General features: G+C 52.2%; 1 protein-coding gene across 3 annotated transcripts in view; it reads left to right on the top strand.

Annotated features, from left to right (window-relative positions):
* The window catches only part of URB2 (URB2 ribosome biogenesis homolog), a 30,068-nt gene that overhangs the window by 4,747 nt on the left and 11,360 nt on the right, over positions 1-13,961 (top strand). For all 3 annotated transcript variants that reach the window (XR_015241592.1, XM_086679707.1, XM_086679708.1), the window contains 4 exons: positions 939-4,260; positions 8,731-8,891; positions 10,757-10,867; positions 12,385-12,627. Coding sequence is in view for 2 of the 3 variants with exons in the window: in XM_086679707.1 (XP_086535833.1) it covers positions 939-4,260; positions 8,731-8,891; positions 10,757-10,867; positions 12,385-12,627 (3,837 nt within the window). In the remaining variant the exon portion in view is untranslated. The remainder of the gene's footprint in view (positions 1-938; positions 4,261-8,730; positions 8,892-10,756; positions 10,868-12,384; positions 12,628-13,961) is intronic.

Here is a 13,961-nt window from a genome sequence, read left to right as displayed (position 1 = left end):
ATTTCAGGGTGGTGGTCGATTACCTTTTCTTAATTAATTTTAAAGAGTGAGCAAGCAAGCGGGGGAGAGTGATGGTGGTGGCGGGAGGGGGAGGGGATGAATCTTAAGCAGGCTCCACAGTCAGCACAGAACCTGACGTTGGGCTTGATTCCATGACCCTGGGATTGTGACGTGAGCCGAAATCAAGAGTCAGACACTCAACCCACTGAACCACCCAGGGGCCCTGATGACCTTTTTTTTTTTTTTTTTTAACTTTTTTTTATGTTTATTTTTGAGAGAGAGAGAGAGAGAGAGAGTGAGTGCGAGCGCGGGAGGGGCAGAAAGAGAGGGAGACACAGAATCTGAAGCAGGCTCCAGGCTCCGAGCTGTCAGCAAAGAGCCTGACGCGGGGCTTGAACTCAAAAACCGTGAGATTATGACCTGAGCCGAAGTCGGATGCTTAACCAACTGAGCCAGGCACCCCTCTGCTTTTCTCTTTTAAGAGTACCTTTTGCTTTTTTTTTTTTTTTTTTTTTTTTTTTTAATATAAAGTGTAATTGTAAAAACGTATTTCGGACCATAGGATCATAGCCCAAAGCCACTGTCCATCCACGTATAACTTCTAAGCTGAATTTCAGGCTTAGGATATAAGGGAAGGTAATCTTTGGAGTTCAAGTCTTATGAAAAACAAGCTCTTTAGAAGGGACAGCAGAATTACAAAGGCACTGATCCCTTTTCTGAATTTATACGGGTCGGAGATGGCTGTGTGAAGGACTTAAAACAGGTTCTCTGCCGTTCCTTTGGCGCAGTAAGCGAATGTCAAGTTGATTTAGATACGGTGATCTGGGGATTTCCTCCTCCTCAAGATAAGGACAAAGAGTGAGTTCACCGATTCAGTTGTATTCTTCTTGTGTGTGGGTGGGTGTAGTAATGAGTTTTCTTGCTTTTTTAACGCTCAGATCATAAACGAGAGGATAGCTGACTTCTCTCCTTTGGAATCCCAAAGAAGTATGTGTGCCGTGCTGAGCTGTTGCCAGGGCATCCTCTCGACACCCGCCCTCGCCGTCATCTACACGGCTAGACAGGAGCTGTTAGTGGCGTTGCTAAGCCAGCTGTGCTGGTTGGCCTGTAGGCAGCCAGAAGGAGCCAAGGTTGCCCAGTTATTCGAAGTCATTCACCTGGCGCTTGGTCACTACCTGTTGGTCCAGCAGCAGCAAGTCAACCCACGACGTGCCTTTGGCGAGGTGACTGGGCACTTGCTCCAGCCCTGCCTGGTCCTGAGGCACTTACTCTCGGGGGGCCCGTGGACACAGGCCGGCCAGGGCCAGCTGCGGCAGGCGCTGAGCCGGGATGTGAAGAGTCAGATTGAGGCCGTGCTTCGAGGTGGGGCCTTTCAGCCTGAGTTGCTCTCGTCCTACAAAGAGGAGCTCTTGGACCAGCAGCAAGGTGACGCAAAGATAGGGGCCCTGAAGAATGTTCTCGCTCCTACGGACACTGTGATTGCCAGGCTGGTGGAGACGGGCTACTGTGAACCGTCACTGCATGCTGCCGTTGTAGCCAACTCAGTGGCCTTGCTGTATAAGCTCTTTCTGGACTCTTACTTCAGGGAGGGGAATCAGCTTCTCTGCTTCCAGGTGCTCCCCAGGCTGTTCGGCTGCTTGAGGATCGCACAGCTGCAGGAGGAGCACCTGGCCACCCTGGCCGCATCGGATTGGACCTCAGAACTGCTGGTCGTGGAACAGCTGCTGACCTCGGTGGCCCACAGCGGTATCTACAACATCGCCGCCGACAGGATCCGGCACGGAGAGGCTCAGTTCCGCTTTTACCGCCGTTTGGCTGAGCTGCTGATAAACCATTCACAAGCGTCCGTGCCGGCCTGGTTCCGCTGCCTCAAGGCTTTGACGTCTCTGAACCATCTGGTTTTGGAGCCAGACCTCGACGACCTGTTGGCTTCAGCTTGGATTGATGCAGAAGTGACAGACTCTCGAACGAAAAAAGCACAGGAGGCGCTTCTTCACACCCTCTTCCAGACTTACACGAAGCTCCGACAAGTGCCACGGCTGTTTGAGGAGGTTTTGGGGGTGATCTGCCGCCCGGCCGCCGAGGCCCTGAGACAGCCCGTGCTGGCCGCGGGCCCCTCCCGGGTGCTCTGCGAGTGCCTCCTGGAGTTGCCTCCGAGTCAGATCTTGGACACGTGGTCGCTCGTGCTGGAGAAGTTCCAGTCTTTGGTCTTGCCTTATTTGCGGGGCGATGCCGACATGGCCTTGAAGTCGCTGTCCCTGAGCTCACTGCTGCACTGCATCATGTTCAACATGAGGAGCCTGGACGGCAGCACGCCTCTGCCCGTCATCAGGCGGATGCAGCGCACCATGGAGAGGATGCTCCGGGAGCTCGTGAAGCCCCTGCTGGACCTTCTCCTGGACCCCCCGGGCCCGGAGCTTGAGCTCTGGCTGCAGAAGGTCAGTGACTCTGCACTCCTGCTCTCTTACACTTGGGCCCAGGTTGACACCATGCTCAGCATGAACTGCAGCCAGTATTGCTCTGTGTCCGGGGCTCTTACGGACATTGCTGTGGAGACTGCAAACCTCCCCTCGTTGCTCCCCGGGGTAGAAACGCACCACTGGAAGAAGATAGAAAAGTTGGTGGCTCGGTTTGACTCTCTTAGCAGGTATTGCTTAGAACAGCTCTACCTGCAGAAAATGAAAAGGACTTTAATGCAAACTAGTTTCCGGTCTGAGGAAGCTCTCTGCACTCTGAGGCGTGATGCTGCCTACATTCTTGGGTCTGGCAGAGAAAGCTTGAATCGGAGGACGACCGCCTCCTGGGATGGCCAGGTGGGGACAGTGAGTGCTCTCACGTACCCTGTAGCGCACTGGCACTTGATCGTGTCGAATCTCACAATTCTAATATCCTATCTTTGCCCGGATGATGTGCGATCCCTGGCCAGTGTGCTGCTGAGAACTTTACCGACGAGCAAAGCCCAGGAGGTCTCAGCAGAAGAAGAGGCAGACCTCACACTTGAAAGAATATCCAGTGCCGTCCTTCACAGCCCTCTCTTTCCGGAAATGCAGCCCCTCCATTCTGCTTTCTTAATGCGCCTGTCCGAAGGCTGTGCGGGCATCCTGTGTTCTGGGGCCCAGGGTGACCCGAGTCTTCTCAGTCAGCAGCTGCCCTGGCTCTTTGAAAAGGAGCACATGGGTGTGGCTCTTTGGGAAAACAGATTTGCAAAAGTTGGACCCGAAGGTGTAGAACCAAAAGGAGAAACTGCCCAAAACTTACTGTCCTTGGTCAAGAGTGGCTTCCCCATTCAGCTGGAGGGAGAACAATTAGAGAGCATCCTGGGATTGTTGGAAGTTATTTCTGCTCTGCAACTGGACAGCCTCTCGACTCCCTATCACGTGCATTACTTTCTTCTGTTACTGTCCGTGGCCGTCACCAGGCTGGGGAGCTCCTGCCCTTCCTCACTGACCCTCAGGTTTTTGAAGACTTGCTACCGACTTCTTGACCACCTGCAGAGAGGGAAAGGTGCCCGCTCAGTCCTCAAGACCATGTACGCTAGTGAGATTTTCGAGATCATGCTGACCTCCTTGTTCAGAGCCAGTAGTAGATTTTCTGTTGCTGCGGATAACCCCTCCTGGTTGGAATTCCTCCAACTGACAGGGACATTCTTGGAACAGCTACTGCAGATGCTTATCCAGATGAAGCTCAGCCTGGTGCTCAATTTTGGGAAAATCATTGCATTCCTCTGCAAACTGTCCACCGAAGCACCGTCAGGCAAGCAGGTGGAAAACCAGAATCCTCTGGGCCAGCAGCTCCTTCTGGTGTCTCTAACCAAGTTGTGCCAAGTCCTGGGGCCTTTGGTCAAAGAGCGGAGGCAGCACCATGAGGCCTCAGAAGCGCTGCCTGAGCTGCTGCAGAAGGCCATTGTCCAGACAGGAGCCGTGCTGCAACTGTGCTGGGCACGCGGGGCCCGGGGCCAGCGCCTTCCCTCCACCTTCATCTCGTCGGTCAGCACCCTCTTGGAGGCGGATGTGGGCCAGCGCTCCAGGCACGGGGCCCAGGGTTCCCAAATGACTGGCGAGATGCTGACCTCCCATGCCGCCTTCTACCAGAACGTTTACTCTCAACTGCTGTCAGGGTTAGCGGCCCTTGCAGGAGACCAGCAGTCTTTCCAGGCGGCCGTGCGGTTTTTAACTCTGTTCTTTTTGGCCCCAGAACTCCATCCCAAGAAGGATTCTGTTTTTGCCTCCGTGTTTCATTCTGTGACGAAAGTTCTGGCAGGTAAGGTATTTTCTCTTGAGCTAATTCTGTACCATAGAGCTTTTGGTAAAAGCTGGTAAGCCACCGGCATGGTGAGTGCCCCTCTCCCCCCCACACTCCCGTGGAGCAGCTGTTCACTGTGGAAGGTACATGCTGTGGGCAGTGAGAAAATCCCCCCACTGCCCCGCTCCCAGGAGCTCATGTCCAGTGTCTGCATTCTCTGTCCGTAGAAAGCTCACGGTTCTGGTTTCTACACAGATTGCGGCCTTCTAGGTATGTTGTTTGACATCTTAGTTTTTTACTTATTTGGGGGATTGTTCTGGTTTATAGTTTTGAAATCTGTTACTCTTTATCTTTTTTATCTTTTATCTGTCCTGGCCCTGATGGTTAACATATAAATTTCATTCTTCTTGGTAGGCTTTCCCGTGTCCAATCTCCACTGCCACCTCCAGTAACTGAAGGCGACGTTAAGCCAAGTCAAAGAAAAAAACCGCAAATAATTTATAGGGAACCTCATAAAATTCCTCGAGGCAGTTCAGTGAACTTCCACCCCTGGGTCTCAGTGTGATGCCTGGCCGTCATCGGGCTGCGGGTGCTAATTGGGCGGGAGCTTAGCTGTCTTCACGGTCTTTTAGTTTGATGTCATCCTCCTGGGCCAGCCAGTCAAGACCACAGACCTCGTAATGGCTGTGTGCAGAAGCATTTGATAGCTGCTGTCCCCGAGGTTGTCTCTGTTTCAGGTTGGCGTGGGTTGCTTTTCTTTTGGTTTTGTTACCGAGGGTCGGGGTTAGTTAGGGTAGTCCTTAGAGGTGAGACTGGGGAGCGTGTCGGCCGGGCGTAGCCCCCAGAAGGCATGCCGACTTCTGTGTCCCGGAGGAAAAGCTGCGACAGGCGGGAGGGAGCCGCAGCTGGGGTTGCAGGCGTGATCAGACACAAAAGCGTTTAGTAGGACCTTGTAGGAAGTGGAGCCGCCCGGACCAGTGCCAGAACCGGAGCGTTGAGGCCAGAATAACACTGCCGTTGTCTCCCTTTCAATAGCCTCTCTGTCCCTGCCTTGATTGTGGATTGACTGAAAAGGCTTTGGTGTCACATGTTCTATCTTATTCTGTCAGCGATTCTTTCAGGGAACGGTGTTCACCTTAGGGGAGGCTAGAATTTTAGTCTTTGACGAACACTGGTTACAGTGTCCTAAATGAGTGATCCAAGAAACGGCAGCGGGTGGCCTGAAGCTCTGGCCCCTCTTCCCCTTTGTGATACAGAATATCGTGTGTGTCTCTTTCCCTCCAACCCTCTCGACCCGAGGGGGACTCGAGGTCCTGACTGTGTGTCCCTGGACTTGAGGGTTAGAAGCCCAGGGACAGAGCCTCTGTAGTGGCAATCGGGGGACCGAGGCCGCCTGCCCCACTGTCCCTCAGACCGCAGGCTCAGGCGTTGCTGTTGGGTCCGGGCCTCCTCTCCTTGAGCTGCTAGACTTTGTCTGGAAGAGGGACTGGAGTGAGAGGTCTGGAAGGAGTGCCTACTGAGGGCTGCCTCAATTCAGTTACGAGAAACCGTTGCTTTTACAAATGCTCCATACACACGTGGAACCACATCCTACTCTGGAGATGAATGCGGTGTTGATTTTTTTTTTTTTTTAAGTTTATTTGTTTTGAGAGAGAGAGAACGCGGGTGCGCACAAGCGAGGGGCAGAGAGAGAGAGAATCCCAAGCAGACTCTCCACCGGTCGGCGCAGGGCCCTCTGCGGGGCTCGATTTCACGAACCGTGAGATCATGACTGGAACTGAAACCAAAAGTCGAACGATTAACCGACTGCGCCACCCCCGTGCCCCTGAAGTGTTGATTTTAACCTGCGTAATCGAGTAAGCAGGTGTTCACACAGATCGCACAACGGTGCAGCGCTCTCCGGGACCCTGGACCTGGGGACCGTGGGTTAGAGCGTGTGCGGGCAAACCGTCAAAAAGCAGTGGCCTTCGAAGAGTAGGTGGGGTAGGCGGAGACGGTGGGGGCGCTGATGCTGAGCCCTCCGCACGGCAGATGCCCGCGTTGCTCTTTCCTTCATTTGCTAACCACAGGAGTTGGTGCGGTTCTGCCCATTTCACTGGTGAGGGAATGGAGGTTCGGAGAGCTCAGGGGTCCAGGATCTTACACCTTGTTGGACGCTGGGGCTGAGGTCTTTATCCATCAAAGCCTGTGGTCCCCTCCACCGCTGATGCTTATGTAGTGAGCAAAGACTGGGAAGGTATTCTGGCAATGTGGAATAGTCTGTGAGCCGAAATGTGGCTGGGAAGGTAGGCTGGGTTCAGATTATAGAGGGCCTTGAATGCCCTGACCTGGGGGACCAGTCTGCCCTGGTGACATCAGAAGGGCTTCCCACGTTAAGTGGGAGGCAGCCTGATGATTGCGACAGGCAGACCCGGAAGTTTGGAGTTCTTTTCACGTCTCTAAAAGTGCCATGCCAGGGGCGCCTGGGTGGCGCAGTCGGTTAAGCGTCCGACTTCAGCCAGGTCATGATCTCGCGGTCCGTGAGTTCGAGCCCCGCGTCAGGCTCTGGGCTGATGGCTGGGAGCCTGGAGCCTGTTTCCGATTCTGTGTCTCCCTCTCTCTCTGCCCCTCCCCCGTTCATGCTCTGTCTCTCTCTGTCCCAAAAATAAATAAAAAATGTTGAAAAAAAAAAAATTTAAAAGTGCCATGCCGCTCCTGTGTCCCTACTGATTTTGTAAAAGAATATGGCAACACCTTGTTTCATGGCACTTTTCTTTCTTTTTTTTTTTTTTAACATTTATTTATTTTTGAGAGAGAGAGAGAGAGACACACACACACACACACAGAGTGTATGAGTGGGGGAGGTGCAGAGAGAGAGAGGGAGACACAGAAGCTGAAGCAGGCTCCAGGCTCTGAGCTCTCAGCAGCACAGATCCTGATGTAGGGCTCGAACTCACAGATGGAGAGATCATGACCTGAGCCGAAGTCGGATGCTTAACCAACTAAGCCCCCCAGGCGCCCCCTGTCATTGCACTTTTCTTTTCTTAAAAAAAAAAAAAAAATTTTTTTTTTAACGTTTATTCATATTGAGAGAGAGAGAGATCATAAGCGGTGGAGGGACAGAGAGAAAGAGAGACAAACTGAAGCAGGCTCCAGGCTCTAAGCTGCCAGCACAGAGCCCAATGTGGGGCTTGAACTCAGGAGCTGCAAGATCATGACCTGAGCTGAAGTTGGATGCACAACCTACTGAGCCACCCAGGCGCCCTCCCTCATTGCGATTTTCTTAATTGAACTTCACAGATACTCCCGTTTTTCATAGTGTGCAGGTTTGTGGCAACCTTGCTTGAGCAAGTCTGTTGGCACCGTTTTTCCAACAGCATTTGCTCACTTCATGACTGTCACATTTTGGTAAATCTTGCAATATTTCAAACTTATTTTGTTGTTACATTTGTTATGATGATCTGTGATCAGTGATTATGACTCACTGAAAGCTCAGATGGTGGTTAGCATTTTTTAGCAAAAAAGTAGTTTTAAAAATTTTTTTTTTAACATTTATTTATTTTTTGAGAGACAGAGAGAGACAAAACATGAGTGGGGGATGGGCGGAGAGAGAGAGGGAAACACAGAAACCGAAGCAGGCTCCAGACTCAGAGCTGTTAGCACAGAGCCCGACACGGGGCTCAAACTCAGGAACCCTGAGATCGTGACCTGAGCTGAAGCCAGATGCTCAACCAACTGAGCCACCGAGGCGCCCCAAAAATATTTTTATGTATTTATTTTAATATATTTTTTTATGCGTATTTAATTTTGAGAGAGAGAGAGAGAGACAGAGTGCAAGTGGGGGAGGGGCAGAGAGAGGGAGACACAGAATCTGAAGCAGGCTCCAGGCTCCGAGCTGTCAGCACAGAGCCCGACGCGGGGCTCAAACCCATGAACCGTGAGATCATGACCTGGGCCCAAGTGAGACGCCTAAGCGACTGAGCCACCCGGGTGCCTCACGGAACAAGTATTTTTAAATGAAGGTATGTGCATCGCATTTTGGACGTAATGCTCTTGTCCACCAGATAGACGACAGCATAGTGGAAACATAATTTTTATCTGTGCCGCGAAACCAGAAAATTCATTTGATCCACTTGATTGCGACCCTTGCTTCCTGGCGGCGATCTGGAGCCAATCCTGTCGTATCTCTGAGGTTTGCCCGTGCAAGGAACGTCGAAAAGCACGTAGAGAAAGTAACAGTCACCCGCGTGCAGAGTCCGGCGTGAAGCACTGCTAACCGCTGTCGTCCTCTCCCCCCCGCGCCGTGTGTGCTCTGCACAGGTCAGCCGTGTGCGGGAGAGCGCTGTCACACCGTGCCACACGCCCCACGAGTATTTCCACACCCCTCAAATGGTGACTTTCACCGGCTGGGACTCTGTTCCATCGTGTGGTTACTCTGGTGTATTTCACGTGCCCCTTTCCTGTCACACCTTAGCCGTTTGGGTTTGTTTGGGTTTCTTTTCCGCACAGATCCTGCAGTTTCGGGTCAGGTGATTCAGGATCTGGAGCCTCATTTGGGAGCCTTGTTGGCCCAAATGTTAGAAGTTGGGACGACAGAGGACTTGAGGATGGTGATGCGGTATGTTCTCCAAGGATTAGACGCCAGTAACGTGTGGAAGGGAGACGTGCAGGTGGGTACCCGTTTTCCCTTGTATGGCAGGGGCATAAATGATAATCCGCTCGAAGGGGAAAGCTTATTCGAGTTGTGGTATCACCCCTGGAAATGAACACGCAAAATCTACCCGGTAGAGACTGGGCCAGGGGGTTTATGGAGGGAACTGTGGCCTGCGGAGAGGCCCGGGGCTTTAGTGTAAGGGGCCTTATTTTTCAAAGGGGAGCTTTTTCAAAGTACAACTCTGTGTGCTATTATATGAAATATTAAACGTAGCATCCTCGTAATTCTGGCATATAAAAAAGCTAAATTCTGCTCATTCTTTGCTTAAGACATCCCCCGTCATACTGTTTAAAAACTGATTCGGTCACATGGGCCCGATCCCGTTTGAGAATCGCTCTGATCGGCAAGCTGCCCTGCAGTCCTTTGCACTTCGTGTATTTGGTGGTTGCTAATGGAGCCCTGCATTTGCATTTGGCATCACATATTTTGGAGAGCCTCTGCATGGAGCTTACGTGCTGGAATTTCTGCCAAGCAGCCGTGTGCACTGGACTGGTCAGCTGTCCCTGCTCGCACAGGAGGAAGAATGCCACAGAGCCAGCCGTGCAGCCCATGCCTTCTGGTTCTGAGCTTTCTCTGCCTCATGAGTGGCTTCTTGACTTGTGGTTGTAATCAGCACACTGGCTTCAGTTTTGATTTGGATGGGAAAAGAGCTGGAGAGGGTAATTGAGGCCACAGAGGGGCAGCGGGAGAGCTCACGTGTCTCGTGCGTGAGCAAGAGGCCCAGGCTGGACCAGGGCCACTGCTATGTGGCTGTGGCACTTGCCCCTCTGGAAGTTTCCATCATGTGCATGTGCAGCATGATTGGGCCCCAGTGTTGAGAAGGGTCAGTCTCAGTCAGAGGCTGGTTTACAGAGGAGGCAAGACTGGAGGCTGAGCATTCAGGGCCAGAGAGGATTTGGCTGGGGGGGGGGAAGTTGCTATGGAGACAGGGAGGAGGGTGTTGTGTGCGCAGCAGGGCAGAGGTTGTGTGGGTGTGAGAAGGTGGACAGCGAGGGAGGCGCCAGTGTGCAGGCCCTTGGTGGGTACAGGTGGGTGGGAGAGAGGGTGAGGCCCTTTCCATCCTCAAGCAATCAGGAAATCGAGAAGATGGGGGGGGGGGGCAGGGGGCGGGGCTACCTCGGGGTGAGGCAGTGTGTAGGGGCGTGGCTGGTCAGGGCTTGAGAGAGGGAGAGGGAGAGCAAAGGGCAGAGGCCAGAATCGTGTGGGTTTGTGGGGCCGCGGGGTTAGGGGAGGAAGGGCTGGCATGAGGCTGAAATCGATGGTGTAAAATGCCAGCCTAGGGTCAGATGTTTGTTGACATAGGCACTCGCTAAAGTGAGTTCCTTTCCCACAGAGTTCCTTCTCCTGGTTTAAAACCATCACCAGTAATCTAATGGTTTCACTGTGTCCGTGTTTTCCCCTGCCTCCTCCTTTTCCCCAGGAGCACATACGATTCTTGTACAGGTGACTTACGGCTCGCTGCCTCTTTCCACACCATCTGGACGAGACGAGGTCTGTGTAATTAGGTTGCTGCACCGATCTGTGGCCTTGTTTATTTTACTCTCTTGGTGCCTTTGCTTGGTTTAGTGAGATGCTACTGCAAAGGCCTCTACTTTGCCACAGGTGGGCTCATCTTCTTTATTTCCTGATTGCTTGAGGGTGGAAAGGGCCTCCCCCTCAGGATTTAGCCTTAAACCAGGTCTGGTCCATGCCCGTGACACCGGGGTGCTAACGGGCCCTGCTGTATCTCTTCAACGCCCGTGACCCGGCTTCTTCCCAAGATACACTTGTTAGGAGAGAGCTGGCCGTTTCTGCTAACTTCGTGTTTTTTTTCCCCCTCAGGCCACTTTGTCAGCCATCACCCTGATCAAGTTGCTCCTGAGCTGCCCACTCGGTGGAGAGAAAGCGAGTCTGTTCTGGTGTGCGAGCCCCCAGATAGTCACGGCTCTGACCGTGAGTCCTCCTGGGTCGTGCCCTCCGACTCTTCACCCCTGTTCCTGTAGGCCGCGTTTTGGCTTCTGCCGTCTCTGGCTTTCTGCAGAGTGTGTTTCTGGGCGCCGCGTCCTGAAGACGGCTGCCGGCAGAGCGCTTTTCTGTCCGTGCCCGTGCCGGCCGCGCTGTCGTGTGACCCCTGCAGATGGGGTGCAGCGGCGGTGTGCAGGCGTGTCGGGGAGCCTCGGGCGGCATTCGGCGGGCGGCACAGGAAGGCACGCGGCAATCAGATGGGGCTCCTGTGGAAGCCTGTTTAAAGTAGATGAGATGAGAAGGAATTCTGGGGCTTTCTTTTGTCCCCACAAATTCTGGGGTCAGTTCAGTGCATTCATTCATTTGCAGGGGTGTGTGTACGTTTACAGTGTGTGATACAGTGAGAGGAAAGTGGCTTTATAGAATGGGATAGTAGTGTTGCAGATAGATTATTGTCACAGTCGCACCCGATTGTTAGATTTTGGCACCTGGTGGACACGTGGGGCAGTCCCATGACTTTCTATTTGACCAGCACAAAACCCTCCTCTCGATTGGGACTGTCCCAGTGTTTCTGCCCTCTAGAGTCTCCAGTCAGTATCCTTGCACTGGGGTTCAAAAGAGCCGTATCTGTTTCAACATCATCACCCGCTGTAAGTCTCTTGTGCTACCTGAGAGAATTGGCTTGGGTTAGCACATTCTCAGCGCAGAAGGATCTAAGGAGTGGACTTAATGCTCTGGGTTCTGGTCTGTTGCTTCTTCGTTTTCCTGGGAATCTGCATTTGGTGGGTGACCCTCATCTTTCCCCAGTGCGTGTAGTGGGGACCAGGAGGGAGAGTGACGGCTGGAGGGAAGAGGGGCTCGTGCGGTGCGCGGTCAGTGTCGGTGCTGTGCACAGTAGGGCTGCATTAATATGCACGCTTGTAAATCTAACGGCGTGAAGTCAGCACAGCCGGTGTCCCCAGACAGATGGGCGCTGTGAGAGGCCCCAGCAGGGCTGCTGGTGACACATGGCAGCGTGAGGAAGAGGGTCACTGGTGAGCTCTCCCAGCTTACGTAGGTCAGACCTTGAGTTGCCCCTCATCATTTTGAGTCCATTCTCTTTATTCTCTAGAACAATTATCAAACATCTGGAGCTGATTTTTAAGACACATAACGAAGAAACTTTATATAGATACGTAGAACTATTGACCTTTTTGGGAAAATATTATTAGGTGTATCTGGTGTGAAGTTTCCTTGTTCTGAGAAATTGGAGGAGTCAGTCCTTATAAGGAATTACTTCTCTTTGTGGTCGATGAGTCCAACAAAGAGTCCCAGCGTGGGTCGCCGTTGGAGATGGAACGCTGGGCTCCTGGTCTCCTCAGAAGGGTGCCTCTGACTGCATCAGTTCATTTTGGACATTCTTACCGCTGTCGCGTTACTTCTTACCTCCGTCTACTTCACTTGTTGTATTTTCTCTGTAGAGAATCACCTTCATTTTCTCTCCTTTCTTCCATCTTTTTCTGTAGCTGCAAAACCGAGAGGCTTGTCGGGAGCAGACTGTGCCCCTGGCGGTGGTGGAATCCATTTTGGACGTGCTCGCAGCCTTGCTGCGGCGGGGGGAGGGGACCATCGGCAACCCGCACCACGTCAGCCTGGCCTTCGGCATCCTGCTCACCGTGCCCTTGGACCACCTGAAGCCCCCTGAGTATGGGAGCATCTTCCTGAGGACGCACAATGTGCTCTTTTCCATCCTGCAGTGTCACCCGAAGGTGAGGAGGTGGGGCAGGGTGCCAGGCGGCAGAAAAGCAGCAAGAGAGAGCCCTCCTGCGGGAGGACGATAAAAACGGTGACCTGCTAAGCAAACTTCTGGGTTCCGGTACTTTCCAGGGACACAGTGGTTTCTCAGGCACAAAAATGTTGGATCTTCACACCAGGCTGTTTGAGTTTCATCTTTGTTGGGTCTGACGCTTGGAACGGCGTTTGTGTACTAGCTATTTAAGGAAGCTCGTTACGAATGATTCTCTTTTTGCAGGTCGCATATCTAAATGTCACTCACTTGCTTAGGTGTCTTTACAGGTTTGTGACTCAGATGGGTGTAGGGAGTGAGGCATCCGGAGTTCCAGTTTTATAGTATACCACCTTTGAAATTAAACTAAATGTCCCATAGAAAAGATTCCAGTTCAGCCGACCTGTACTGAACATTTGCTCTGTGTCTCACTTCACCTTTACAGCAAGCGTGTAAAGTAGGTGGGAGTTCATTCTATTGGTAAAGGAACTGAGGCTGGGAGCTGCTGAGGGATTTGGCCAAAGCCACCCAGCTGAGTCTAAATCTTAGCTACAGGATTATTGATTCTTTGGCCTGTGTTTTTCCCAGTGCACCAGTGCTAATACATGGGATGTGTGGGAACTTACAGATAAGCTGTGTACACATAGACACAGACACAGGCAAATATTTTTAAGTGTTTTCATGTCCTCGAGTTAGAGACCTGACAGCAATGTAGTTTTTTTAAAAAAGTTCTCTGGTAGACTAAGCACTCGTGACGTTGGGCCTTACTCCAGCCCTTCCCCACTGAACAGTTGCCTTTGTCCCTGGCTGTCTTGTGAGCATTTTGTTTTAGATCTCTCTGCTGATGGTTAGATTTTTTTTTTTATGTGACCGTATGACATGCACATAGTACAAATCAGTTATAAGCTGGAATTGCTGATCTCGCAAAAGATGTAGGATTCCATGCAGTTGATGAAAAGCAATATTAGAAAGCTGTGGGAACCTCCCGCAGAACCATTAACAAATGATCACGTAGCGGAATTAGACCATTTAATGAAAGGAGAAAATTGACAGGGATAACGGTGTGTCGCAATCAAGAGTGACGTGACCAATAACAGTAGCTCTCACTCACTGCCTTTGGGTTAGGGTGGGGGACGGGCCCACATGGTGCGTGACCACGCTGTCGGCCGTGTGCATGGTTGAGTTGACAAAAGCACCAGGCTAGAGTCTGCGTAGGTGAATCTCAAGGGGATAGCATGAGGCCACCTCAGCCAGAGTGCCCAGCAGACCGGTCAGCAGCTGGTGCCATATTAAGCCAGGGTGTGAACTCAGTCTGGC

The sequence above is a fragment of the Puma concolor genome, chromosome D2 (genome assembly GCF_028749965.1).
Source record: "Puma concolor isolate L17-30 chromosome D2, mPumCon1.1.hap2, whole genome shotgun sequence".
NCBI lineage: Eukaryota > Metazoa > Chordata > Mammalia > Carnivora > Felidae > Puma > Puma concolor.
The sequence above is the reverse complement of the archived record's forward strand: the minus strand, read 5'-3'. Positions and strand labels throughout refer to the sequence as shown.